This window comes from Pleurodeles waltl, chromosome 1_1 (assembly GCF_031143425.1).
Source record: "Pleurodeles waltl isolate 20211129_DDA chromosome 1_1, aPleWal1.hap1.20221129, whole genome shotgun sequence".
In the NCBI taxonomy this organism is placed as follows: Eukaryota; Metazoa; Chordata; class Amphibia; order Caudata; family Salamandridae; genus Pleurodeles; species Pleurodeles waltl.
The window spans coordinates 284,225,966-284,253,948 of NC_090436.1; the positions used below are offsets into that span (position 1 = coordinate 284,225,966).

At 45.3% G+C, this 27,983-nt stretch overlaps 2 protein-coding genes across 2 annotated transcripts in view; both read right to left on the bottom strand.

The window, feature by feature from the left end:
• LOC138283702 (molybdopterin synthase catalytic subunit-like) overlaps positions 1–23,272 on the bottom strand; it is a 66,629-nt gene extending 43,357 nt beyond the window's left edge. Inside the window, exon 1 of the mRNA XM_069221720.1 lies at positions 23,152–23,272. Within this exon, the coding sequence (XP_069077821.1) occupies positions 23,152–23,272 (121 nt within the window). The remainder of the gene's footprint in view (positions 1–23,151) is intronic.
• A 4,549-nt stretch (positions 23,273–27,821) lies between these two features.
• Positions 27,822–27,983, bottom strand: part of LOC138283704 (molybdopterin synthase sulfur carrier subunit-like) — a 31,071-nt gene continuing 30,909 nt past the window's right edge. The window contains exon 3 of the mRNA XM_069221735.1: positions 27,822–27,957. Coding sequence (XP_069077836.1) covers positions 27,831–27,957 — 127 coding nt within the window. The 3' untranslated portion in view covers positions 27,822–27,830. The remainder of the gene's footprint in view (positions 27,958–27,983) is intronic.

The following is a 27,983-nucleotide window of genomic DNA, read 5'->3' on the forward strand; positions in this document are numbered from 1 at the left end:
GCAAACGGATGGGAGTACCTACCCGGGGAGCCTTCAAGAAGGAAGAGTGTGAAAAGGCACTGAGGGCCTGGGCAGAAGCCCGATCACAAGAGCATGTTGAGCTGGGAGAGCAAGTGGATGGCTCTCCCGAGGATTTGCCAACAGTAGTGGCGGGTGACACCACAGAATTTGTGAATATGAAGGCAATTTTAATTGCCAAATTTGGACTGACCCCTGAAAAGTATCGCCAAATATTCAGGGACAGTAGCAAGTTCCCCAGCCAAACCTGGGTAGACTTTACATATTTTTCCAGTAAGAAACTGAATGGCTAGCGTACATTAAATGATTACATGGGTTTGAACAATTTGATCCTTAGAGAGCATCAGCATTTGTTTTAGAGAGCTGCACCAGAACCTAGTTGAAAGTAAGCTGACTGTTCCCAGGAAGCTTGCTGAGGGGCTGGACCTCTGGGCTAGCACCAGTGTGTCCAAAAAGGGGTGTGGGAGGGGATGAACACCCACAAAGGTAGTCAGGATCCTCAACAGAAGAAAGAGGGGGGAGAAAAACTTAAAAATAAGGAGTTCTCAAAAGGCCCTCAAAATATTTCTCATGGGAATAGTGGTAACCAGTCCCAATCTGACTCTAAAAAGAAAAAGTTCTTTGACCATAAGACAGGAAGGTTTCTACACCAATGCATAGAGTGCTCCAAGTATGGTCACTCTAAGGGCGACTGCAGATGTCCAAAGAGGGCAGAGCCCCCCACTGGAGGGAAGACACCTGAGTTGGCTAGTGTAGCCCTCGGGGAGGAGGTAGTAACAGTTTGTTTTGGGGGAACAGACAGAGGTAACCCTACTGTCCCTGGGGGATGCAGAAATTGTGCCAAAAGCCCACATGCCTGCCAATACTTTCAAGTATAGGCAGTGGGTCACCATTAATGGGCAACAGGTGGAGGCTTTGCGTGGCACAGGAGCCAGCATGACCACTGTCAAGGGTCAGCTGGTGTCAGCAGAGCAGGTCCTACCAAACACATTCCATCAAGTCATAGTCGCTGACAATCATGAGAGCCACCTACCTGTAGCTCTCGTTCCCTTTCGTGGGGGGAGGCGTGTCTCTGGTACTCTGAAAGTAGCTGCGAGTCCTGCCATTCATGTAGATTGCCTGTTAGGCAATGACCTTGAGCACACTACCTGGAGAGAGGTAGAGCTAAGGTCTCAATTGGAGATGTTGGGATTGCCTGAGTGGGTCTGCATGACCACAAGGTCCATGGCTGCCCAGGAGAGGAGTTAATGGTGCTTGGAGCCTTGAAGAATGGCCCAGAAAGCTGCCAAGGAGGGGAGTAAGGGCCGTGGGTTCCCACAGTGGTTGACAGGGTCCCTGAGGATGAGGATCCTGAGCCAAATGGGGAGGACATTGCTGCCCTGGATGACCTACCTGAGCTTGCTGGATGGCAAGTTGAGGTTGGGCCAACCTGAGGAATTCTGCCAAGCACAGAAAGAGTGTCCTACTCTTGTGGGTTTGAAGCAACAGGCCTCAGCCCAAGCAGCAGGTGAAGCCTCTGGGGATCACCTTATCTATTAGGAGAATGATCTCCTTTACAGGGAGCCTGAAGTTGCGGAGGCTGGGGCAGCACGTGTGTTGGTGGTCCCCCAGTGTTACTGGGCCTTCCTACGAAGCCTGTCTCACAATATACCCCTGGCAGGACATCTAGGGCAAGACAAGACATTTGCCAGGATTGTCACTCACTTTTACTGGCCCGAATGATGACAGCCTCAGATGAATTATGTAGGTCCTGTCCCTCCTGGCAGGCCAGTGGAAAGACAGGGAAAAGGCTCAAGGCCCCCCTGACCCCCCTCCCCGTCATCGGCACCCCCTTTGAAAGGGTGGGTATCAACTTAATTGGTTCCTTGGACCCAAAATCTGCCCTTGGAAACAGGTTTATCCTGGTTTTGGTGGACCATGCCACCCGCGACCCAGAGACAATCACTCTGAGGACGGTGACTGCACCGGTTGGACCAGAACTCTGATGGGGATCTTTACCCGTGTTGGATTGCCAAAGGAGATTGTATCTGACAGAAGCACAAACTTCATGCCTGCATACATGAAGTCCATGTGAGATGAGTGTGGGGTGACCTACAAGTTTACCACACCCTATCATCCTCAATCCAATGGTCTTGTGGAAAGATTTAACAAGACCTTGAAGGGCATGATCACAGGCCTCTCTGAGGCCAGGAGGCATAAGTGGGACATCCTCTTGCCAGGCCTTCTCTTTGCTTATAGAGAGTTACCCCAGAAGGGGGTTGGATTCAGTCCCTTTGAACTTCTCTATTGGCACCCTGTCAGGGGGCCCCTAAGCATTGTGAAGGAGGGGTGGGAGAAAGCTCCCAAGGCACCCCCTCAGGATGTGGTCAGCTACATGCTGGCCCTCTGCAATCAGATGCACAGCTTCTGGAAGAAGGCCAAGAGCAACCTCAAGGCCAGTCAAGAGGTTATGAAATGCTGGTAAGACCAGAGGACCACCCTGGTGTAGTTTCAGCCTGGAGATTAAGTTTGGGTGATGGAGCAAATAGAGCCTAGGGCTCTCCAGGACCGCTGGACTGGCCCATATGAGATAATGGAGCATAAAAGGGAGGCCACTTACTTAGTGGACTTCTAGGGCCATATGTATGAAAACATGAGCTTGCGAATCGCAAATAGCGATTTTTAAGAAATCGCTATTTCCGAGTCGCAATTGGCCATATAACAAAATTGCGAATGGGAATTAGCGATTTCTTAAAAATCACTATTTGCGGTTTGCGAGGCCCATTTACCGAATCGCAATTTGCATTCTCGCAATTTGCGATTTTTTTGCGATTCGGTAAAAAATCGCAAATTGCGAGAAAGTTCGAGAATGCACACCTGGAGGAGCCTGATGACATCACCAGCAGGAAATGAGTCATCCCAGGCAGTTTCAGGTGCCACACCCAAACCAGCATCCTGAGAGAGAGCAGCCCAGCCACACAGAGCAGCAGTCCGCAGGAACAGAAACACCTGAGCCAGGATGGAGACCCCAGGACCATCACAGGAGAAGCAAGAAAGGAAGCGCAAGCTTAAATTTAGTGAACAGGAGCTTGAGGTCCTGACTGAAGAGGTGGTGAGGAGCCATGACCGCCTGTTCGGGAAATCTTCACTCCAGGTTCCTGAGAGCGAAAAAAGAAGATTATGGCTGGACAGTCAATCTAAAATCTGCGCCATTGGAGTGGCACAGCGCTCCATAGAGGAAATAAAAAAAAGGTGGTACGACCTGCGCTCCCGTGCAAAGAAGAGGGTGGCAAGGAGACTTGCGGAGGCCAGGGGTACAACCGACCGAAGCACTATCCACACCACTGGAGGACCTGGTGGAATCCACACTCCTCCCTGAAGCTGTGACTGGGGTCACAGTCATCGACACCTCCGGCACACCGAGTACCAGCCAAGGTAAGTGCAATGTTGTTTGTGAACCCGATATGTGTATGCACAAAAGCCCCTTAGGAATTAGCATGTAATGTGAAGCAGTGTGTGAAGTAGTCCAGTCCACATCTTAGAAGCAGCACAACAATGCATTATGGGAGTGGCAGTCCACAAACTAGTACAGACAGTAGCATAACAATGTAATGAAGTGTAGTGACACCCAAGGTAACACAACACACACAACACCGTGTAGAGCAGTACCTGTACCTTTATTGCCATTTTCTGACAGATAATGTAACATACAGAACTGGCATGCTGCATATTGTTGTTGCAAGTGGGCCAGGCCCAGCAGCCACACACAGTCCATGTGTAGGAGAGACGGACACCCATCAGCCCTCGGACACCAACACCAGTGGGTCCCTCCACATATCCACTGTCCGCCGCAGGCCCAGGGCACTACCACTGCCAGAGTTCAGCAGCGACTCGGATGAGCACTTGGAAGGGCCAAGCACACCGTCTGTACTAGACAGGCACAGCCAGATTCTGGAGGGCAGGGGTCAGCCAGCACCACGCAGGATTGCAACAGAGTCCCAGCAGCAACATCATGAGGCAGGTGAGGGTCTGTCCTTATTCGGGGGCCTTGAGGCTGCTATGTTGCAGCAGTAGCACCTGCAAAACAAGCGGATCCTCAGTTTAGGACGGAACCTGCGAGTGCACAACCGACACATGATGGGCCTGCATCGGCAACTGGATGCACTAAATAGCAATATTTCACAGCTGGGTGAGGGACAGGTGCAGGCTTCAGAGGACACCAGGGACCTAACTAGTGCTGTCCGTGATCTCTGCCAGGAGCTGAGCCATGAAAGGGTTAGCCGGCGCAGACAGGAACACAGATTCCGGACAATGTTTGGCAGCTACTGCAGGTACTCCAACAGGATGGCGAATTCCACTGCAGTAATTGCCCGTCGCGCAGTGGCGGCACAAGTGGAGGCTGCACATAGCAGCAGGGACGTTGTCCAGGGACTAGTTCACATCACAAATGTGATAGAACATGTAATGGGACAGAGATCTGCCACTCCCAGTGAGGTAGCCTTGGGGGACACTGAGGACAGTTCAAGCCTCAGTAGTGTTGCCGTACCAGCGGCAGACACCAGACGGCGCAGTGCCAGGCGCAGCACTGCCACTGAAGGTGACAATCAAGGTGCCAGTGACTTAACTGGGCACCCGAGTGGTGTACGTGGGAGGAGAAAGTGACTCTTGCCACCATTACACTGCTGTTGCCACTATGAGGGAATAGTGCGTGACTCTGTTCATTAGTTAATTTGCGTTTCTAACATCACCTGTTTCTTTTATTTATCAATCATTCATTACCTGACGTAAGGTAATAAATTTATATCACTACAGGTACAGTTGACAGTGGATTTATGTCATTCATACTCATGTCTGAAATGGTTGGGTGTGATGTCAGCACGCCTTTGCCTTCCCTCTGCTGCACTGGTCCTGCCTGCTGGCTGTAGAGGTGGTATGGGATCGTCATCCTCATCTGATTCAGTGTCACTGATTTCTATAGGTATGCCCCTGGTTGTAGCTATATTGTGCAAGATTGCACAAGTAGCCACTATTCTACATGTCGTCTCTGGACTGTACTTTAGTGCCCCTCCACTTTTGTGGAGGCAACGGAAGCGACTCTTCAGCAGTCCAAATGTGCGCTCCACCACGTTGCGGGTTGCCCTGTGTGCTGCATTGTATCTCCGTTCTGCTGGTGTTGTGGGATTGAGGTAGGGCGTCATCATGTAGGTGCACACTGCGTAGGCACTGTCTCCTGGAAGGGACAGAAGGTGTGATGAGTAACTGAGCCATCTGACATGGGTTCGCCATCTATGCACCAGTGTACAGAGTGGCATTACCTAGGAGATATCCTTCACCAAACTACCCAGCTAGCAGTCTTGTGTGAATGTCGCTGTGGCAAAAGATGTACGAATCATGTGTGCTCCCTGAGTACCTGGCCACGAGATCAGTTATGATATACGAGGCATTGCATATCACCTGAATATTCATGGAATGTTGGTATTTACGGTTTCGGTACACATACTCTGTGGCTGATGGTGGACAGATTGCCACATGTGTGCCATCTATGGCACCTAGGACGTGGGGGAACTGTGCTATCTGGTAAAACTCTATTTTTGTCTGCTGTATTTCCTGTGGGGTGTGGGGGAATCTTATGTACTGTTGGAGTTTGCTCAGCATGGCGTTGATAAATGCATTGAAAAATCTGGAGAGGGTACTCTGTGAAACCCCTCCAGCTGCTGCTATGACCCCTTGATAGCTCCCTGAGGCAAGTAGGTGTAGGGAGCATAATACCTGCACATGGGTGGGTATGCTGTGAGTCCTTACTGTTCTGTGCTGCAGTATGGGTTGTAGCTCAGCTATCAGATCAAGTATCATGGATGAGTTCGACCTATACTGCTCAAATATTTCCTCCTCTGTCAGGTCAAAAAGTGTAATGCGCACTCTGAAAATGCGCTCCTGTCTCCTCCTCCCTCTCCTCATACCTGCCAAGATCCTCATTCTCCTCGCCATGACGTAGAGTGCAGCCATTGTGGAAAAGAGTCTGAGGCATTCTGGGCCTCTTTATATAGGTTGCACATGGTTACTACCTGGTTTCACTTAGTGGTATTTTGCATGTGCAAAGTGGCATTCTGCGAAAAATCACAAATTGCGATTTTTTGATGCATCTATTTGCGATTTGGAATTTGCGAATCGCATTTTGCGCCTCGCAATTTCCTAATGGAAATACCGAATCACAAAATGCGACTCGCAAAACCAGGTCGCAACGCAAAATATCGAAATGTTTGCGATTTCTTATTTTTGGTCTGCGAATGCCTTTCATGCATTGCAGACCACGTTTTTGTACTCGCAAACGGACGATTTTTGCAATTCGCACTGTGTGCGAGTGCAAAAACCTTTCATACATCTGGCCCCTAGTCCTCTAGGAACCCCCTTTGGGTGCTCCATGTAAATAGACTGAAGCCTCATTTTGAGAGGACTGGAGTCACCATGCTTCTGGTGACAGATGAGGGTGTGTAGGAAGAGAGTGAACCTCTCTCTGACCTCCTCTCTGCCCAATAAGGTGATGGGTCAGTGGAGGGTGTCAATCTCTCGGACTCCCTGACCCTGGACCAACAATGGGACTGCTACCAGCTACTGGAGCAGTAATCCTCCCTGTTTTCCCTCACCCCTGTACTCACACACTTGTGTGTCCATGATATTGACACAAGTGAGAGTCCCCTGTAAAGAATAAAATTGACAGTTGTCGGACAGGGTGAAGGCCAGTATCAAGGATGAAGTTGCCAAGATGCTGGCTCTGGGGTAATTGAGAAATCTAGCAGTCCATGGTCCAGCCCTGTGGCAATGGTACCAAAGGGTGCCCCACCCTGTGCCAAGCCAGAACTTAAGTTCTGCATGGATTACTGGGGTCTCAATTCAGTCACTGAAACTGACGCTCACCCCATCCCCTGAGCTGATGAGCTCATAGGCGTTGCCGAATTCCTCAGCACTTTTGATCTCACATCAGGGTACTGGCAGATCGCTTTGACTGAGGAGGCCAAAAGGAGATCTGCTTTTTCAGCTCCTGAGGGACATTATCAGTTCATAGTGATGCCTTTTGGTTTGAAAAATGCCCCCACTACCTTCCAGCTGTTGGTTAACGGGGTCCTGGCTGGTAAGAATGCATTCTGCACCAACTATCTAAATGACATTGCCGTCTACAGTTCCAGCTGGGAGGAACACCTGCTCCACCTCCAAGAGGTGATTCAGGCCCTGCAACAAGCAGGCCTGACAATCAAGGCCAGTAAGTGCCAGATTGGGCAGGGTTCTGTGGTGTACTTGGGACACCTAGTAGGTGGTGGCAAGGTGCAGCCCTTCCAGGCCAAGATTGAGAAAATCACAGCCTTGCAACCACTTAGAACCCAAACAGAGGTGAGAGCCTTCTTAGGCCTCACTGGGTACTATTGTAGGTTTGTTAAGGGTCATGGCACCTTTATGGCCCCCTCAACAGAACTAACCTTAAAAAAAAGCAACATAGGTTGGTGATTTGGAAAGAGGCTGGTCAGAAAGCCTTTGCACGGCATCGTGCTCAGGGCCCTTGACTACTCAAAGGAGTTCATTGTGCAACAGATGCTTCAGCGCATGGCATAGGGTCGGGTGTAGCACAGCTGAATGAGGAGGGCCTGGACCAGCCAGTAGCCTTTATTAGCAGAAGGCTATTACCACAGGAACAGAGGTGGAGTGCTATTGAGAGAGAAGCATTTGCTGTGGTCCAGGCACTGAAGAAGCTGAGACCATACCCGTTTGGAACTCACTTCCGGGTTCAGACAGACCACAGGCCCCTCAAATGGCTCATGCAGATGAGGGGTGAAAATATTAAACTCTTGACGTGGTCGATCTCCCTACAGGGAATGGATTTTACAGTGGAGCATCGCCCAGGGACGGACCACGCCAATGCTTATGGTCTCTCCAGATTCCTCCGTCTTAGTGAGGGGGTTGGGTATCCCTCCCCACTTTAAGGTGAAGGGGACACATATTATACCTAACAGCTTTAGGATGGTCATCCCCCAACTTTTTGCCTGCCTCCCTCTACTTTTCTGACACTGTTTTTGCTGGTTTTAGGACCCTGCACACTTTATCATTGATAACCAGTGCTTAAGTGTATATTCTCTCTCCCTTAAACATGGTAACATTGGTTCATCCCAATTGGCATTTTTGAGTTACTTATAATTCCCTTGCAAAGTGCACTACATGTGCACAGGGCCTGTAAATTAAATGCTACAAGTGGGCCTGCAGCACTGATTGTGCCACCCACATAAGTAGCCCCTTAACCATGTCGCAGGCCTGCCATTGTAAGGCCTGTGTGTAGAGTTTCAATGCCACTTCGAATTGGCATTTAAAAAGTACTTGCTAAGCCTTAAACTCCCCTTTGTCTACATATAAGTCACCCCTAAGGTAGGCCCTAGGTAACCCATAGGGAAGGGTGCTATGTAGGTAAAAGGCAGGACATGTACATGTGTGTTTTATATGTCCTGGTAGTGGAAAACACCTAACTTCGTTTTCCAGTACTGTGAGGCCATCTCCTTTAATGGACTAGCATTAGTTCTGCCCTCATATACTGTTTGAGTGGTAGATTCTGACCTGAAAGGGGTAACCAGGTCATATTCAGTATGGCCAGAATGGCGATAGAAAACCCTGCTTATTGGTGAGGTTGGATTTTATATTACTGTTTTAGAAATGCAGCTTTGAGAAAGTGAGCATTTCTCTGCACTTAAAACCATCTGTACCTTACAGCCTGTCTCCAATCAATGTCTGTTCTGTTCTGGTTGACAGCTCCCTTGTACATTTCACCCAGACAACCACAAACACAGGACACTCAGGGCCTCATTACGAGTTTGGCAGGTGGTGGGGGCTGCCTGCCAAACTAGTTAAGTCAGAAAACCGACAATTTGGTTTTTCGCCCGCGGGCCCTATTATGAGTTTCCCGCTGGCCCAGGGGGAAACTACCCAAAACATTGAGGCTGGCTCGTAATCGAGCCAGTGGAAATGTTGCGGTGCGTCAGGTGTGACAGCACCCGTCACGCTTTCACTGCCTGGAATTTAGTAGATAAAAAGCATGACAGGGCTAACCATGGGGGCCCCTGTACTTCCCATGCCAATTGCTGACATGGGAGAAGTACTCCCCAGGGCAGCGCTGCCCTGGCGGATTAAGATCGCATTGGCGGTGGTCCGACTGCCACAGCGAGTCTGGCGGTTCTAGGGGACTGCCAGACTTGAAATAAGGGCCTCAGTCCCATCTACATTCATCTGAATACTGCATGGGTCTTCCTGGGCTGGAAGGGTGGAGTGCCTGACACTTACATTTCAAAGGCCGCTGGCCTGCCCTCACACAAAGGGACTGAAAAAAAAACCACTTGGACCCTTAAAAACAGGACTGGACTGAAAGGGGAACTAGTGCATTTCAAAACCACTCTTTGATGTCTCCCCCACCCCAAAGGCTTTTTTTGGTATATAAACTGGGTTTTTGACCCCACTGACTCAGAAACTTCTAGCCGTACACCTGCACCCAGTCAGAGGAGCTGTCTGGCCCAAAGGACTCCTATGGACTGCTATGCTGAGAAGGATTGTTGCCCTGCTGGCCTCCGACTTTGCTGGAAGGACTCTGCCTTCCCCAAATGTGCTCTCTAAGGGTTTGGATTGAGCTTGCCTCATGCTTCTGAAGTCTCAGGGCCAACAAAGACTTCACCTCTTCAAGAAATTCTTTGTGCGTCGAAAATCGATACAACGCCTGCAGAAATCAACGTGAAGCCTGCATTGCAGCCAAGAAAGTGTCACAGAGCCGACTGGAACAACGCAGCCCCGACTGGAAATTCGATGCTGCACCTACCTTGCGACGGAAAATTTGACGCATCGCCTACTGGATCGATGCAGCGCCTATTGCTTTTTCCAGCACATCAAGGATTTCCAGCGCATCAAGGATTTTTAACGCATTGTCCCTGGCTATCAAAATATCCCCGCATCACAGTGAGGAACCAAGAATGTGCACCAAAAAATGACCCAAACCCCTTGCAGCATGGAAATAAGTGAAGCATCGTCTGTGCCGCATAAGAAAATCCAATGCAACAACTTATTTTTCCACGCATCTCCTCTGTGGTCTCCGGGCATCTTTATTTTTGACACATACCAGGTACTGTGTGTAGCAAAGAGACAACTGTTTTGTGGATTGAGACTCTTTTAAACCTTTTAAAAGTGATATTCAAACTTGCGCTTAATGGATCTTTGTCGATTTGACCTTATTTTATTCAGATAAATATTATCTATTTTTCTAAACCTGTGTGGTGTATTTTTGTCTTGTTTTCAGTGTGTTACTGTATGAAAAATTGCACAAATACTTTACAAATTGCCTTTTAAGTTAAGCCTCACTGCTCAGTGCCAAGCTACCAACGGGTGAGCACAAAATATTTTGGATTGGATTGTGGCTTACCCTGACTAGGATTGTGGTCCTTACTTGGACAAGGGTGTATACATCTGCCAATCAGAGACCCCATTTCTAACACTCTTGTTCTCAACAGTCATCTGCACTGTGCAGCAGACAGGCTTGACTGCAAGGCTGAAGGAAGAGTCAGGAGATGGACCTAACCCCATCAGACCGGGAACGCAACAGAGATCACTCACATAAGGTGCAGGGCTTGACTAACTGGTGCAAGTCTCTGGAGTCATAAGAGCAGACTGAGTTTTAGAGCCAGCTGAGGGAAGCAGATAGGCAGCAGAGCCCTTGGTGCAAGAAGTCTGCAGCAAACCACAGAGGAGATAAACATGTGACGCTTTGTGTGATATGGTCTTGGGACTTTGCTTTCCATACAAGAAGATTGGCTAGACTTGTCAAAGGAATAGACCATGTATGGCAATGGTTTTTGATGCCAAACGTGTCTTAGCTACATAGAGCTCAAGCCGGGCTGGGTGAAGTTTATCAGGTACGGGGGTAATCTTTTGACAAAGTTAATTTTCTCTTCACCACCATTATTAGACTCTACACTTACCAATTGACTCTTCTGTCAATTAATGAAATTGAATGTTTCTTTCACACTTGGTACACCATTACTTAGCATTCAAGCCATGAGATTCTGGAGAGACTGCAACAGTTTTGGCGCACACAAACACAGCATGGTTGCACCAGATGACCATTCCCTGAACACAAAATGAACGATTATGCAGGACAGCTCTTTCAGACAACCAATGGCATAAGCTATTGAATCTGAAGGAAGATGGAGATATGGGGATAGAGGGCAAAAAACAAACATCACAACTACAGAAAATGTAGAATGGGGGTTTATATAAACAATAATGAGTGGAAAAAAAGGAAATAGCGAGGGCATGCAGCAGGGAAGGGGTGTGAGCTGCACATGAATATATATTACCTACTGGTGGTCACAAGAAGGTAGTTATAGTTGGGACCATGTTTCCATAGGAACACAATTTTTTTGACTTTCCTATGTCTTTGGCACCGTTTGATGAATCTTCACAAAAATTTCCAAAATAAACTGCCGGTGATGCTTGTAGCACACAGAAAGTTTTGGGGTGGTCCATCAAGCGGGGGCCGAGAAAAAGGGTGGGAGGGGTCAAAAAAGTTGTGTTTTCCATGTTAATGCGCATAGAACCTTTGAGCACGAATACAGCTCGAACCACTGGACGAACTACACATAATTTTGGCAGAAAGCTAGCTGTCTGTACGCAGACTGCGGATTGAGGTGTTTGGTGTGAATCTGTTCAGTAGTTTAGGAGAAATTAAAGGAAATCCAAATTTGTATATCTGAGTTCACGAAGACTTAGTGAATCATAACAAGCTCGTGCAGGGAAATGCAAAGCACTGATTGGCTGCCAACACTTCAACAAGGAAGTATTAGCAGCCATCAGCTTCAGCCGAGTCCCACAAAAAAGTATATATAAAAAAAAAAAAAGACAAGACAAGGGGCCAACGTAGAGTCACCCTGACCCCTTAGCTCTGGTGTGGGGTCCCCCTTAGCTCTGGTGTGGGGTCCCCCCAAGCAAAAAACATTTTTGTATCAATTTTTCCTGCAATATGCAGCGATGTTGTGAATTCAGGAAAAAATACAACAACAACAAAAAAAACAATTGCGGGCTTCGGTGCTTTTTTTAATTTTTTTTTATTTTTTACAAGCCCCAGGGTGGGCCAGGTCCCGGAGGCATTTAAATTTCCAATGCGGGGGAGCTGCCCCCGCCCCCCCCGAGGCCGGAGGAATGCCACCGCCCCAGGGCTTAAAAGAAATATGAAGTAGGGGGCAGCATGGACTGCCACCTCCCCAGGTCAAAGAGGAAAAAAAAAGAAAGGGGGTCCGTTTTGAATCCCCGCACCCTGGGGACTGCCACCTCCCTGGGGCTAAATTCACAGATGGAGAGGGGCCGCATGTCCTCCCCTTGAGAAGCCAATGATGCCCACACTCGGAACATAGCTGTTTGTTTGCTTTTCTTGGTCGGAGCCGTCAGCTCCCAGCAAGCAAACGCAAACAAAGTCTGCTTTCTGCAAGTGAGAGCTGTCAAACAGTTCTCACTTGGAGAAAGGTGAGTTTTCATCTGTCTTCCCTACATGCAAATATGAGTGCGGGGAAGACAGATTAAAACATTGTTCCTGCTTTAAAAGAGGCTCCCTGCTTGGAGGAGCAATGCCGGCTCTCACAGGAAGTGGGGAGCCGGCTAGGACCGCAGAAGCCTTCAGGAGGATGGAAAAGAGAAAGAGAGGTTGTCATTGCAATGACTTCAAAGTGTTAAACTAGCAAGATGTTTGGGACGAACATTATAGTTCTGTTTAGATGCAAAGCCTAAAGGTTAAGGTCACAGACTCTCACATTGAAAGTTGAAGTTCTACTCCAGGTGTGTCCCTGGTCATTTTCCTTCTTTAATTTCTTTTAAACTTCAAAAGTTTAAAAGGTTCATACTGAAAGGTGATCTCACTCATTTTCATTGACAAATACATTTCTCTTGTCAATTTGTTTGGAAATATCTAATTCTATATTTATCAATCATTGAAACCTAAAAAACCTCTCTCTCTCCCTCTCTTTCTCAATTACTCTTTATCAATCTTTCTCCCACTCACGCATCCACTCAGACCCTTATGCACCCACTGACAGACTCACTCAGACAACCACTCACAGACCCATTGAAACCCTCACACACCCACTCACAGACCCACACAGACACTGATGCACCCACTCACACACCCAGACACTCTCACAGCCACTCTCGCCCCCAGATACACCCTCTCACACTTATTCTCACACCCATAGAAACAGGCCACGGTTAACTTCCTCTGCGCACGGCCAGAGGACCATGCTTGGTGTGAGTTGGGTGGTTGGGGGGTTGGCCGCAGGGTCTGGCCACAGCCCTGGCCTTGCAGCCAACCCTTGCCACGCACAGTCGAGGGTCATGCACGGTGCAAGGTTGCGTGCATGTATGGGGTTGGCCTCAGGGCTTTGACTATGCTTGGCGGTGGCTGGATTAATGTATAGTAATAAAAATTACTATATGTTACAAAAAAACACAGAAATTCACTGAAAAAGCACAAAGGTTAGAGGGACGTTATAGTTAGGAAGTAGAATTTTAAAAAAACATCGAAATTCACTTAAAAAGCTAAAGGTTACAAGGACGTTATAGTTAGGCTCACATTTTAAAAGTACAAAACCAAAGAAATTCTCCAGTTATAGTTAGAGTTACCTCAAGTAATTGTAACTTGTGCCCTAAGTTAACTATAACTTGCGCCCTCGCCATGCACTGATAATTACCCCACAAATTACGGCACTCGACATCTTTGATAACATCCTGATAATATCAATGTAATATTTGCAGTAAAAAAAAAAATGCAAAAAAACTGTGCATGATGGAGGCGCGAGTTATAGTTACCTTAGGGCATGAATAATAGTTACTTGAGATAACTAACTACAACAGTGGTTAGACTAACTCAAGAATTCCTTGCACCACCTTTTGTATGTTTGAAGTACTGCCCTAAGTGGTATGTTCACAAGCGGGTCTCGGGCTCACTGTGCCATTGGAACTAGGCTACACCAGACTAATAAGCCTCAGTCAAGGAGAAACAGTCTTAGATTGCTTGTGTTCCTACTGGCGCAGGGTCGAGACTGATTTGCATATGGCTAGTTCCAAACTGATGTGGCATGGTCAGAAAAAGAAATATAAGTTGGAATGGTACTCCGAATTGACCTGTGGCATTAAGCATGCTGAAGTTTTGAAGCCTGTAGGCAAAAAATTGTAAGCGAAACGTCCCAGGAGGCAAAGATCTGCTTTTAAAACAAAAAAACAAAAAAAAGAATCATCTGGAGCCGTCACCCTTGACCCTTGAACATAAAAATGTTGGCTGGGATAAATAAAAACTAAACGTACATATTTACTTAATGAGAATTTGACAGGATTGTGCTTTGCTGACAATCCAAGCTTTCTCTGAATGACAATTTTACATTCTCTTTTGTTGCTCTTAAATTTTCTGTGCCCCATTCCAACCCCGCCCCTCTAACTCGAAAACAGCAAAGGCTGTTAAAAGAAGCGAAGAAGGTAAAATGTATCCCTAGACCACTATGTAGTTATTTCCTTAATTAAGATTTGTCACAAGAAAAAAAAGAGAACCGGAAGGCAAACAAACTGATGGGCTGGTAGCAAATTTCGATAGAGAAAACATTACAGTCTTCTATCTTGGACTCTGCTGCTACCTGCTGCTTCTCACTTGTATTACAAGCGTTTCTAAATACAGTACACACTACCTCACTTTTCGAACTACTGATTTATGTTTGGGTTTGATAAAGCGTCGACTATCATCTTGCAAAACTAATGAGCGCAGAGGTGTTATAAGGGACGAAGAGCAAAGTAATACATAGAAATTGTTACGTTATTTGAGTCCAGTGGGGCGAAGTAAACAGGTAGCAAGGGGACAATTCTGGAAGCTGTGGTGAACACAATGAATTCTAATTGCATTATATAGTGCTTACTACCTTTGACGTGACCAGGCTTTGAAGTACTTTCTGGTGGGTAGTATGCTACTCCGGTTATTATTATTCCAGTGGGTATTACAAAGATACCGCAGCACTCAAAAAATGCTCATAATTAACACGTCACCCAGATGAGTTAGTTGTAGTAGGTTCCTTTTATTTCTAGACATGGACATCATAGTAATAGGATGAGCATTGTTCCGCGATCACAGCCAATACCTGTTTTGTCACAACAGGTGACTTTTTCAAGGCTGCAAGATATACAGAGATATGATTGCCAAAGCTTGTATGTAGGTGTTGAGGATGATAACATAGAGATTAACAGTGTATGTTCTGTTGGTTAAGCATGCGTCCATCCCAAGTAGGGGACAGGTGGTTAAGTACCCCTAATGTCAAAACAGAAGGAGCCAAAAGATTGTGAAGCACGCAGGATGGTTAGTGACAGGGCAATCCAGCCAGTGCAATGAACAGCATCATATGTGCCCACCGCATAACAGTGTTGTTGGATGAGTCAAAGGTGAGTTTAATCTTAGCCCCGTTAAGGTTATTGTGAATTAGCATACTGGAAAGACCCAAAGGGGTGGTGGTGAATCATAGTTGGGGAGACCAAGCATTGTTGCAAAGAATAACAAAGCAAACATTTAAAAGGGAAGTAGTAGATTGCCATACTTCTTTGAGCATACGAGTTCCCAAACAAAAATGCTTATGTCTAAAAGAGGAAGAATGATGATGTTCAGTGGTGGCCCCACAGTTTAAGAGATTTAGGGCTATATTAAAGGACCATCCCATATGTTGGGAACTCACCTTTGAACTGCACAGTAGAACAGAGGGTCGAAATAAGGTCAGTCACTTGTTAATGCAACAGGGTATAGGGTAGACCCTGATGTAAGAGACCATGGTAAGTCTCGTGCCTAGGGGAAAAAGCACAAAAGGAGTTCTCAGGCAAGAACAGGACAAAGAGTGAATGGGAAATAAGGTGACTAATTTTTTAAGGTGACCAAAAGGGCTCCAATGCGGGGAGTACTTGTAAGGAAAATGTGCTAGCTACTAGAAATCATAATACGGAGGCCAGAGAGTGGTCTACTAAGCAAGCTCGCTGTAACATTAAACATCATGAAAAATAGAGGTAGTATGGTAAACATAGAAGAAATGGCAACAGTAAGTAAGGCTAATAGGTAAGGCGTGCTGATTACAAAGAAAAAAACAGTACGGCCTGGACAGTAAGTAAGGTGTGCCGACTAAACGGCAGCCAAAATGGCACGGCCATTATTCCAGTGGGCATTAGCTATTGTGGAGTTCATCTTCTGGGCTCAGGAAACAGTTCCAATCATTTCCCGCGATTTCTTTAAAGTAGAATAAACTTAAAGGAGTCCGGTTAGGCCATCAGTGTAATCTTATGTAAATGAAAAGACGGATGGCAAGACAGCCTAGCAGAGATTAGATATTAATAGACTGCAAGGAATGGTTATGGAGGAGAGCCTGTGATTTGGCAGAAGAGGTGTGGTCAGTTTGCAGAAATATGGAGGAGAGTGAGGCAGATATGCATACAACAGAGGAGGTTTATGCTCAGGAAGGCAAGCAGATGCTGGAGGGTAAGGAGAGGATGATGTGATGGAAAGCAACGGGAAATGAACGATCAGTAGATATAATTTAAAGTAAAGTTTCATGCAGGGTTTTAAGAATGAAGTAGGAGTTGAGACTTTTGTGATAGCATAGCATCTGAAGGTGTAGAAAGAAGTACACGTGTGTGGGAAAGGAGACACACTTATCAGCTACAAAACACACCTGAGATATTAAGACTGGGATTCTAAAAAGCATCTCAGCCAGGCTTGTGATTTCCAATAGGACTCTGTAGCAGATAGAACATAAGGAAGCAGCGCCACAGCCTGTCATTGAGGAGCTCTGGAATAGGGCTGGCCTTTAGCATGTGTGAGCCTGGACACATGTCCAGGGTGCAGACCGGTAGAGGGGCGCAGGCGCTGCCCAGAGAATGACGTGTCGGGCTCCTGCTCAGGCTCTCCTCGGGCTCCTGCTCGGGCTGTACCTGTTGACTTTTCTCTCACAAAAGGAGAAGAGGAAACCTTTAAACCATTTAAAAACAGAACAGTTTTCCCTATTTCAGTTCCATAGGGAAAGCCTCATATACCTTTTTCATGGATAACAGAGGAATTTGGCATAAGACCGAAAATATATATGTGATCTACCCAGTAGAATTGGCCTGCTCAGAGTCGTTTGCACACTCCTCTTATAATCAGTAGCAAAGTACAGGAGCACAGAACTGAGAAAGCTGAAACTGTGAGGGAAAGACTATAAAGGTGGCTTATAAAGGTGTACTGAGGTGGCCCAACAAGAACTGGTGACTGTTGCCTCACTGAGTAGGAGTGATCATGCTATCAACATTTTTTTTAATTGTTTTCACATTCAAAACAACGTCAACTAACATCAGAACATCTAAACTATTCAAAAGGAGGGCTCTTGGGTATACTCTCCTTCCCTCTGAAAAGGATTCTGCTTTAAATCTTACTCCGCTTAATTCCAAGGCCACTGTGTGATTCAGGAGCATTATGTAAGAAGAGTCAGCGCAGAATGAAGTAGAGGTTTGGCAAAAAAAAAACTACTCCTACCTGCCTCTAAACTGCCAGCCATAAGTCACAACTATGGTAAAGTAGCTGAGTGAATCACGTACTTTCTCCAAACAACTGTATGCAGCAGTAAAATGCTTATTATTGTAATGTTATCAGCATAATTTCTGTTGGGTAGTTGTAAACACTACTTATTACACGACAAAACAATGTAGTTTGTACGCTGGTACAGTGATCCATTGAGCTGGACGCCCAGGGATGATATTTGTGGCTGGTGATCTCCGGGTCATAGTTTGAATCCTGGCAAATCTGATTCAACCTTCCATCCTTCTGAGATAGGTAGATTAAATACATTTAGCTGGGTAATAACAGAACCTTTTAATTACAACACTTAAAAACTGCAGACATGCCATATGGCAATATTAATAGGATAAAGTCATTATTTGGTGCAATATACTCGTTAGTTGTTAATGTAATCATGCGCATGGAAAGACATACATGACATTTTAACGGATGTACAATCTTACAAAAGTACAAATCTTAAGATAGGTGGAAACGCTTTCAGGTCTCGGGTATCTCTTAATAATAGCTTGTGAAGGGACAGGCTGTGACTTGTTTCCCTGATGGCCTGCTCCCTTCGATCTGGAGAGGAGCTATGAGGTTTCAGCTTTGCTAGGACTCCTGATGTCTGCTGCCATCCAAGGAAAAGCTGCCAAAATGAATTACAGAATGTCTACATGTGCCGCTTTTCAGTGCCAGAGAGGGGAAAGGTCACCTTACCCCCCCCCTGCAGGCTGCTCCACAGCTCATCAAGCACTTGCTTAATGTGCAGGCACATCTGTATCTTTCCCGTGAGGCCAGAGTGGAATGGGACACAGAAAGGATGTCTCTTCTAGGGACTCATTGCTACTCTCTATTCCGCACTCAGACCAGAAATGTAGGAACATAACCACACACAGAGGAAAGAAACAGAGGAACATAATTGCTGAACTTAAATCAAGCACTACGAGTACTACAACTTATAGTAAACAAAGATCCTCATAATCCTCTCATGACTGACACAGGAGAACTTGAAATCACTTGGGAAGACAGGGAATCGTCTTTTTTTTAGCATCACTCGGAAATACTTTATCTTTCAGAGGGACAGAAAAGCATTTTCAAGGTGAATTATATAAGGGTAACTGAGTTACGGTAATGGTTTTCACCAAGGAGTTCCAAGTGACATCAAACAGGCAACAAGAGTGAAGCTCGAGTTGTCTGTCACTCAGAGCTCCAAAGTTAAAAATATCATATAACTCAAAGTTATCCATCTATAATGTTATGGTACGTATGGCCCCCAAAATCATCTGCCCCTGCTTATAACTGCTTAATGGAGGCAAGGGGGTATTGGGGAGCCATACATAAAATGGCCTGTCCCACCTTCCCTGCTTTTCCTTCCCCTTCTGAAGCTTTGCTTTCTGCTTGCTGAGCTGTGCTGCACCTACAGAGCTTGAGAGAGCCCTGCCAGCCTGGCTTGGAAGTTCCTTCATAACGCAGCTACAGTGGGTGACGAGTGTTGTGAACTGTGGCAAAGTCATAGAAGCGAATTACCAGACTGAGAATTTGGTGCAAACGATAGATTCTTCATGTGGGAACCATGCATAACATAATAACGAGCAGTGGAATTTGAGACAGAGAGACTGTTTAGGAGCCTGGTAATATTCCGCTGCCAGTGTGACATACAGCTCAATTACTGATCCAGATATGCACCTGAATCAAAGTAGGCTTTTCAGTGACCAAAACAAGGAAGGAATTTTTCCTTAGCACAATCCAACCTTTTATAGACAGTCGGTCTCCCCTGCATGTCCAAAGGAGTCATTTTGTGGAAGAGACCTCTAGACACTGCTGTTTAAATAAAACCGGAGAAGGAAAGCATGTGCAACTAACCTGAAACTTCGCACCAGTGGGATCATAAATTCTTAATTTAACAAGATGGTAGGTTCATCCTGTTCCGATTCACCTTATGGATCCCATCTGGTTTCATGCCAATTACCGTCCTTTTGAAAAAATGATGTTTGTACCACACTCTTATGCAAGATAACATGATCTTCAATCACAATCTGTGCTTGAATATGAATTATTAACATTTTAGTAACATGAATCCAAACTGTAAATGAAACCAAAGAAGTGAACAAACTCAAGTGACTTAAGTGACAGGTGACTAAGACTTTAATTAACGAGGCAAAGTAATGACAACTTGGTATGATATCTTATTTATATTATTATGTTTGCATGATAAAATCCAACTTTACGGCTTAGTTTTGGGTAGTCTCAGGGATAAGAAATGAAAAGTTCACACTAGATTTATAAATGCAGGTTTGTTTTTTTCAGTTAGTGAACGTGTGTCCTTTTATGCGTGGTTTGGCATAGGTGTGAGAGGTGTTTAAAAATAAAAAAGATGTGTGACGACCAGAGAAGATGGAATTCAGATGAATACCCAAGTAATCGTATCTGAAAGTATAAAAAAAACTTGTTTTTTTCAGCTTGTGAGATATACAGATGGTAGACTGCTCTATCTTTGCAAAGTCTCGTTCTAACATGTTCATTTCTGCAAAGTGCTCTACCGAAGGCAGCCTAAGAAGACCATATACTGGCTTCACATTCTGTGAAAGGTGCACCAAGTCTTTGTACACCATAGGTAAAAAGAATAAAAGTACATTTTTCTAACGAAGGGTAGGTGGGAGGAAACAATTAATCCTAAAGAACCGGTCAAATGGCCCAGAATTGGCGGGGGCACAAGACTGGATACCAGACCATCTGCGAGGTAATATTTACACAGAATGTAAAACAGAAGTAAACAGAACAGCCCTGGTAGATTAAGAAATTGAGAGAGATGGCTTCTCCCAGACCTTGTTACACAAACACCATTAAATGTGGTGGTTTAAGAGACAGGGAGAATGAAAGGTGTGGTGACGGGACCAAGGGACGAGTATCGCAAAAGGTTTAGTGAGGTTTCGGAATTGCGAAAAGTGTGGCAGAAGGTTCCAAACGGCCACACGAAGATCCTAAATTGCAAGTGGCACCATACAGACTGTTCAGCTAAAGACAAAGTAATACCCACGCCAAAATGGCATTTCACATGGGGTTCCGAAAATCCTTATTTTGGAGCGTGCCTGAAGTGTGCCTTATTTCTAGAACTTAAGAGCTAAGTCAAGTCAAAGTGAGGTGAAGGATGCAACCACATAAACTGTGCGAACTGAGCCCACAGAGCTGGCAAAATATCTCAATAGACCAAACGTCCTCTTCAGAGACTTATGTCTATGTACTTACCCTGCAGAGCAGACTCGGTCCCTTATCCCTCCAAGTTTGACATCATAAGTAAATACATCAAAAATATGACTGTAGTGGACACAAACGTTTATAATAGCATACAGCAGGTATGTGGAAAGCTGGAGACCAGGGCCATTATTTTGCCAATAATAGGATCCTTCAGCACAACAGAGGGTGTCCAGACTGTTCCATTTAACAGGTACTCTCACTGCAGCCTGATAAGGTGTGCTCACTGCTAAGCACGTCAAAGAAGGAGCAACATGGATACACACTGAAGTGGAAATATGAATAGTTACAGCAAGTACTGGGCTTTCTGCCAGCCAATGGAACACTATTGTGCAGTCGAACCCGGGTGTTTGGGGGAATATTGCATGAGTTTTCTGCCACAAAGCCTGCTCTACTTTTGTAGTATCGAAAACCTAATAAAGCTTGCACACGCTTTCTTCTGTGCGTATTTATTCTGATAATGGTATTTCCCAGCTTTTGTATTTTCTTTTAAAGAAATGATGAGGCTGCCGACATGCACATTGATTCACCAAAATGCGAGAGGAAGTGGCGTCACACAAGCTTTTACCTTAATGACATGACAGGAATTGACATCATGTGACCTTTGACCCTGCACCTACTCAGAAAATGATGACCTTAATCCTGATGTCTTCACAATTGACTGCTGAAGTTTCAAAATAACTGCATGATTAAAACAACACAGGCAAATAACAATTTAGATTAGGTGCTAACATGATATGCCAAGGTAACATTACTTGTTTACAAACCTAACAAATGCAGCTTTGAAACTTTTTTTTAAAAAAATCTCTTATTTTCGGCACCTTCTTTTGTTTATAGGTTAAGTGTACAATCACAAGCACGGCTTTTGCAGAGTTGAAATCATGTGCTGTGAAAAGAGTGACACTGCTGATAGCCTTAATTGCCTGACAGGACTATGTTGAATATGTTTAAACACTTGTGGAAGCCATGGGCTAATCCAAACCATGATGGACAGCCTATTGAGCCATTGCCTGGGGGCCTCAACTAAACAAGCCAATGGTGAAAGAGGGATGACCAAAAGCTCCCATTTCTATGTTGTTTAATATTGGCCGTACGTCCTGTGTTAACATGAGTTCTGGCAGAAAGCAAATTGTCAGCCAGACATCAAAACAAAAGAGACAAGTGCTCGTACAAAGATGACACACTTGTTGGTCATTTAAATATTCTGGTTTGTGCATGAAGTTGTGTGCTAGAAAGGTTATGGATTATCACAGACCTCAAGCCACTCATTTATTATATATGTGGTTCACGGTGTTACCTGGGTCTAAGGCCACACTAAAGTTTCTCTGATCCAGGGGCAGCAGACTTTATAGTGATGTCTTGAATATGCTAATTGATGGTTCCTAAAACAAGAAAAATCCTAGATCTTTTTGTTATGTTATGTGTATCTGTATAGCACACAACTCACCTGGGAGGCTATCCTGGCGCTGAGGTAGGAGTTGTATGGGCTGAGCCATTGAAAGGGTTAGGTGAATAGCAACGTCTTCAGACTCTTGCGGAATTGTAAAAATGAGGGGGAGCTTTTGATGTGCAGGGGCAGGTCGTTTCAGGCTTTAGCAGCAACATAGAAGGCATGACTGCCAGACTTGGTTCTGCGTATGCAGGGTGGTGGGAGGAGGTGCAAGTAGGAGTCCATCTGAGCTGAGATGTCTGGTAGGTTTGTAGAAGTTGTCGGAGTACGTTAGGCCAATGTGTTGGGTTTTGTATGTGTGTGTAAGAAGTTTGAAGAGTGCTCGTTTGTGGTTTGGGAGACACAGGAGCTTCTCGAGGTGAGGGGTGATGTGACTGCGGAGTGGGAAGTTGAGCGCGAGCGTGGCTGCTGAGGTTTGTATGGTCTGGGGTCCTTTGGTCACTTGAGTGTTGATTACTGCATAGAGTGTATTTTTGATCAAAGGAGCTGTGGCAAGTACGTTTGTTTCCTTTTCTTCTAAAAAAATAACCGCATATTTTTAGTAATGAGAGAGACTCAGCGGAGAAACTGACCACCTAGTTACAACTTGCTTCATATGACTTTTGCAGAACCCTCTCTGAGGAAAAGCAATGCTTAAAGTTAAACAACTAGTGGAACTGGCTAACTCGGCCACAATACATAATTTTAGAGCAGCCCGTGGTCTCATACCATGTCGTGATTTTATGAACCCTGATTTAAAAAAGGCCATGTTTGTGAGTAAAACATTATCAAGATGCAAAGTGTTATGATTGCCAACTACCACAGTTACATTATCGATGAAACTAGCAAATTGATGGCAGTTTACCTACGAACATGGACACAGCTCCGCAGCACGGCGAGATTACCAACTGCGACACTTCATCCACAGATAGATTTTCATGGCACACTTTGATGACGTCTCTCACCTCTCTCTCATTTTCATTCATTATTTCTAAGGGCAATAAATGTCATTTTTTAATTAAAAAGATTACTCTCATCGCACAACCTATGGAAAGTCACGTATTTTAGGTGAAGCAAGGGTTAACTTTTCATATTTCTAAACAATGAATTTACAGAACAATTATCACAACTTAATACTGAAAATAATTGTGTGAAAATTCGCAGAATCTGGAATTATGCATCAGTGATGGCATAATGTAGCACAGTGATTATCCAATGTGGCATGGAAAGTTATGCGGCATGGAAAGACAAATTATATGGTGGCATACTATGTGACTAAAGACCAACTACGAATCAAGCAGAACGAAATTAAGGTCTAGCTACTTTGCACTTTGATCCAATAGTGATTTCAGAATTATAACACTGCATAGGTTTATTAAGAAATAAAATTACATCTACTCAACACATCCTATTGAAAACGTTAGTCACAAACAGCTTCCAGAGTAACACAGATCACGTAAGACATAAATAATGTTGGACAAAGCAGAAATAAATCCTACATCACGACAATGCTTCAATAAAAGGCGTGCCTTGCTTAAACGGCACGCAACACATATGTACGTATTTGGTAACTACATCGTCCGACCCTAGGTGAAAGGCAGCAAGGTAAAAAAATACTGTCAACGTGTGATTCAAGGTGCAGCGGATTTGTAAAAGTTAAAGTGCACCACGATGTAATGTTCTTCAGAAAGGTGCGTCTTTGGCTAGTAGTAAATTGGAAAAGGGTTGGGGCAGTCCTGAATGACAAAGGGATGTTCTACATCCTGGGTGCGTAGCTGAGGAGGATTTTTTTGCATTTCTTCATATCCATTCTGATGGCGGACTGGCTGTGAGAATGCAGGGAGCCAAAGGAAATCATGAGGTTGGGAGACAGAAAGGCAGAGATGCTGGTTATGATGGCTTTGTAACTGAGGCAGCTGGTTTTGAAGACGATGCGCACTGTTTTGGCAGCCAGTCGAATTCTATCAGGGTGTGGGTGATGTGGTCGTTCTTCTTCAGGCCTTTAATGCAGCGTATTATTGCATGTAGATGCTCTTAACAGAGTAATGGGGCAGTGAGGAGTCTGTGAAGGCCATGGAGCAGGCTATTTCCACCACCCCGATGCATGAGTACTAAGGATAGGACAGCAGATCTGAAGTCGCTTTCTGGGGTAAATAGTTTAATTTTCTTTAACAGAGAGTTATGTTACAAACCTGTCTTTGTTTTCTTGGCAATGTGTCCCTTGAGGCTGAAGCTTGACCCCAGGGTAAATCTAGGTGACCTGGCACTGGGAGAAAGTTAGGGTTTTTAAGTAGTCAAAGCTCACATCATTTCTTGCCTAATGTTCTTGGCAAATTACAAGAATTCTAGTTATAATTCATAGCGTCACTATCACTACTGCATAGTAGTAGTTCCTTAATGAATGTTCTGTTCTCCATGGCCTTTCCCTATGACATATCTCAATTGTATGGCCTTTCCCAATGGCATGTCACAGCGGTATGGCCTTTCCCTGAGATATGTCTCAGCTGTGTGATCTTTCCGTATGACATATCTCAGCTGCATACCCTTCCTAGACAGTTCAGAGGTAGCAATGTTTGTGTGGAGGTGGCTTGTGCTATAGAAACAAGCAAAACAAATAAACACACAGCCAAAGCCCATATCCCTTGTATTTATGAAAGGTTAAAATAGGCACTCAACTCCTTGTTAGCCAAATACAAAGAAGGAAAGGGGTTTGGCCAGTGGTCAGCCTCACTGATAATGTCCGGCTCAACCAGGATTATGTGCCTGATTTCCACACAGAATGCAAAATACCAACCTTCCACTTCTGTTTCCTTCCCCGCAATAGGTCCCAAGGTTTGAGAGGGGCTGAAGGCCCCTTCACAAGTCAGCAGCAGGGTTTGTCAACTTTGACACTGTCTGATAATTCCTTCGTGGTGCACACTTAGCACATTTACGCCCTCATTTTGACAGAAAAGCCCGTCTGCTGAAGCCCCGCCGTCAGGTCACCGCCAGTGCGGTGTCCTTCCAACAGCCCCTATTACGAGTTTCTCGCTGGGTCAGTGGGCGGAAACAGAGTTTCTGCCTGTTGGCTCAGCAGGAAACAGCACACAACATTGGTGGCGGCTCATAATTGAGGGAGCTGCAATGTTGCGCTGAGTAGGGTGCACCAGCATTCATCGCACTTTTCACTGTCTAAAAGCACGACAGGACTGGCTATGGGGGCCCCTGCACTGCCCATGCCAAATGCATGGACAGTGTAGGGGCCCCCAAGGGGCCACCTGCACCCAATCTCCACCAGCATTTACAAGGCGGTGTAACCGCCATGCAAATGCTGGCAGACAGAGGGGTCTTAATCCCCCGGGCAGCGCTGCCGAAATCTGGCGGTGCCAGCAGTCCGACTGTGGCGCATTCGCCACAGTTGTAATGAGGAGGCCGGGAAAGCCACATTTGCAGCGGTCCGACCGCCACCGCAACCCTGTCTTAATTAGAGCCTCAGTCTTATTTACCTTACAAATGTTTCCTTTGCCACATTTTGCAAGTCTTGAAGTGGGCCCTGATTCTTTTGTTGTCACAGAAAATCAAAAATGTTCAGCCTGGTACAGATGTCGTGGAATATTCAGTTCCCGGACGCAACTTGCAGCCAGGAAAACACTGGGAAATTTTACTGAGTAACAAAATAGCATAGCATCAGGTGGACTACCTTGGCCTTGAACTTAAGAGATAAAACATGGGATGTTCCAGGGATAGGTCACCACTGCACATGGAGGACGGTTAAAGTAAGCCAAATTGACTCTTGAAAAGAGCTTCTTTGTTGGGCATAAAGACAGTATTATACAGGAAATGTATAAGAACCCCAAGCATGTGGGTAAGATTATGAAAAGGGTAAGCAGTCCTAAATCTCTCCACCTCAATAGCTCAAAGTGCATGTGCAGATCTTTGAAAACATAGGACTTCTTCACATATCTGGCTTGGTGTAGCTTAATTGGGGGCGTTTAGGGTGTGAGAACCCACAAAAAAAAAAAAAATCTAGTAGATCTGCACCCCTAGAAGCACTCCTATGTCTGGTGCAAATTTACCACTTTTTGGAATTCACAAGCAATGGTAGCCTAGGAAAGATGCTCCAGTCTTAGGTTTACAGGCAACATAGTGGCAACGCCATGTAACAGTTTTGAATTTACTATTTCAAACACGCATATTGTTCAAACAGTAAATTTTCTCATTGTACTTTTTTTTCTTCATAGAGAATACTTTTCTGCATAAAAAAAAACCCTTAGCCTCTACCCCACAAAATGCTGGGATGTTCCATTCCCCATCCCAGCCTGGAAGTCAGTTTACTTCAGCACTTTGCTGGAGCAAATCTCTGACAGTTTCCAAAACAGAAAAGAGTCACCCAGGAGTTTATGACTATCCATAAACTCACTAGATGGTGGCCATTGACAAACTCTCAAGGCAGATCTTGGTTGATCTGCCCACCCAAAATCATTTCCCGGGGTTTACCACTGCATAATTTTAAGAAGTTGTGACACGCAATAATGCAGCAGTAATGGCTTTGGTGAATTCCTTACAGGAACACATTTTCAGTCATGTAACTGACTTTGTGAGTTGGGCCTCAATGTCAAAATATTATGAGGCGGGGTAAGGGAATGTAAACGCAAACAGGTCTCTTTAATGTTTTTTGTTCTTTGGAGGTTTGCTTTGAAATGAAAAGGCAGGTCAAGAGAACACAACAACCCTTCCACTTAAAATGCAGAGCTAGACCGTGAGCTTCAATCCCAGTCCCATTTTGCACCAACCAAGCTCAGCACAACAAGGAAGCCTGAGCCTCTTCAAAATGGTTTTAGTTGATATTACCTCACCAAAAAAATTTGAAAAACATTTGGAGCTTAATAATTCATTTGGCGGCACAATTTCCAAAAACATTTACTAGATGAAAAGAGTCTAATAAAAAAAAAAGCAGCATGAAAGCTGCCCCCAGCGGTTTGCTACCTCTTAGGTGCTGTATCCCTTTGTCAGCTCACTCATCCACCATGCCGCCCGGCCGTTCTAACTGGGATCCGGGGGCTTCACGCCCTCGAATCTCACTGAGCTGCATCCCTGTTCTGGCTCATACAGATAACGAGTTAAATGCACTTTTAAAACTAATTCTTCAAGGAGGTCTAGTGCAAACAAGCAGCAGTCTGCAAAGAGTACACAAATAAATATATATATTCCTGCGTAATTTATCAAGCTTTACAGACAAAATAATATTATGACATGCATGTGATGACAACACAAAAAGGGACGCAGAAAGCGTATTGTCTAAATGCTCATTCATTTGTATAAATATACTGAAACGACATTATTTTTCCCACTACTTTTAGCGCTACACAAAGCACAATGGCGCCTTGCAGCAGAAAATCAAGATTGTGGCAGCAAGGTAAAGGTGAGGCGACAAAGTTGTCAAGCAATGAGGCAGAAGATCTAGCAAAAATAAGGGAAGCCATCCGAAACATTAACCTGCGCCGCCCTGTTCCACCAGCCGTCTCGGAGAGGAAACTAGACGTACCTAGTTATATCTCTTCGCAGCTAACCCCCGCTGATAGGAGGAATAACAGCGACCTCGTCACCTGGCTGAAGGAGCAGAAGCTGATCACCGAGGGGGACGTACTCCTGACGGACGGCGAGGACCACGTGGTCTTGAATGACAGCAAGACTGAGGGGACGGTAAGACAAAAAAAT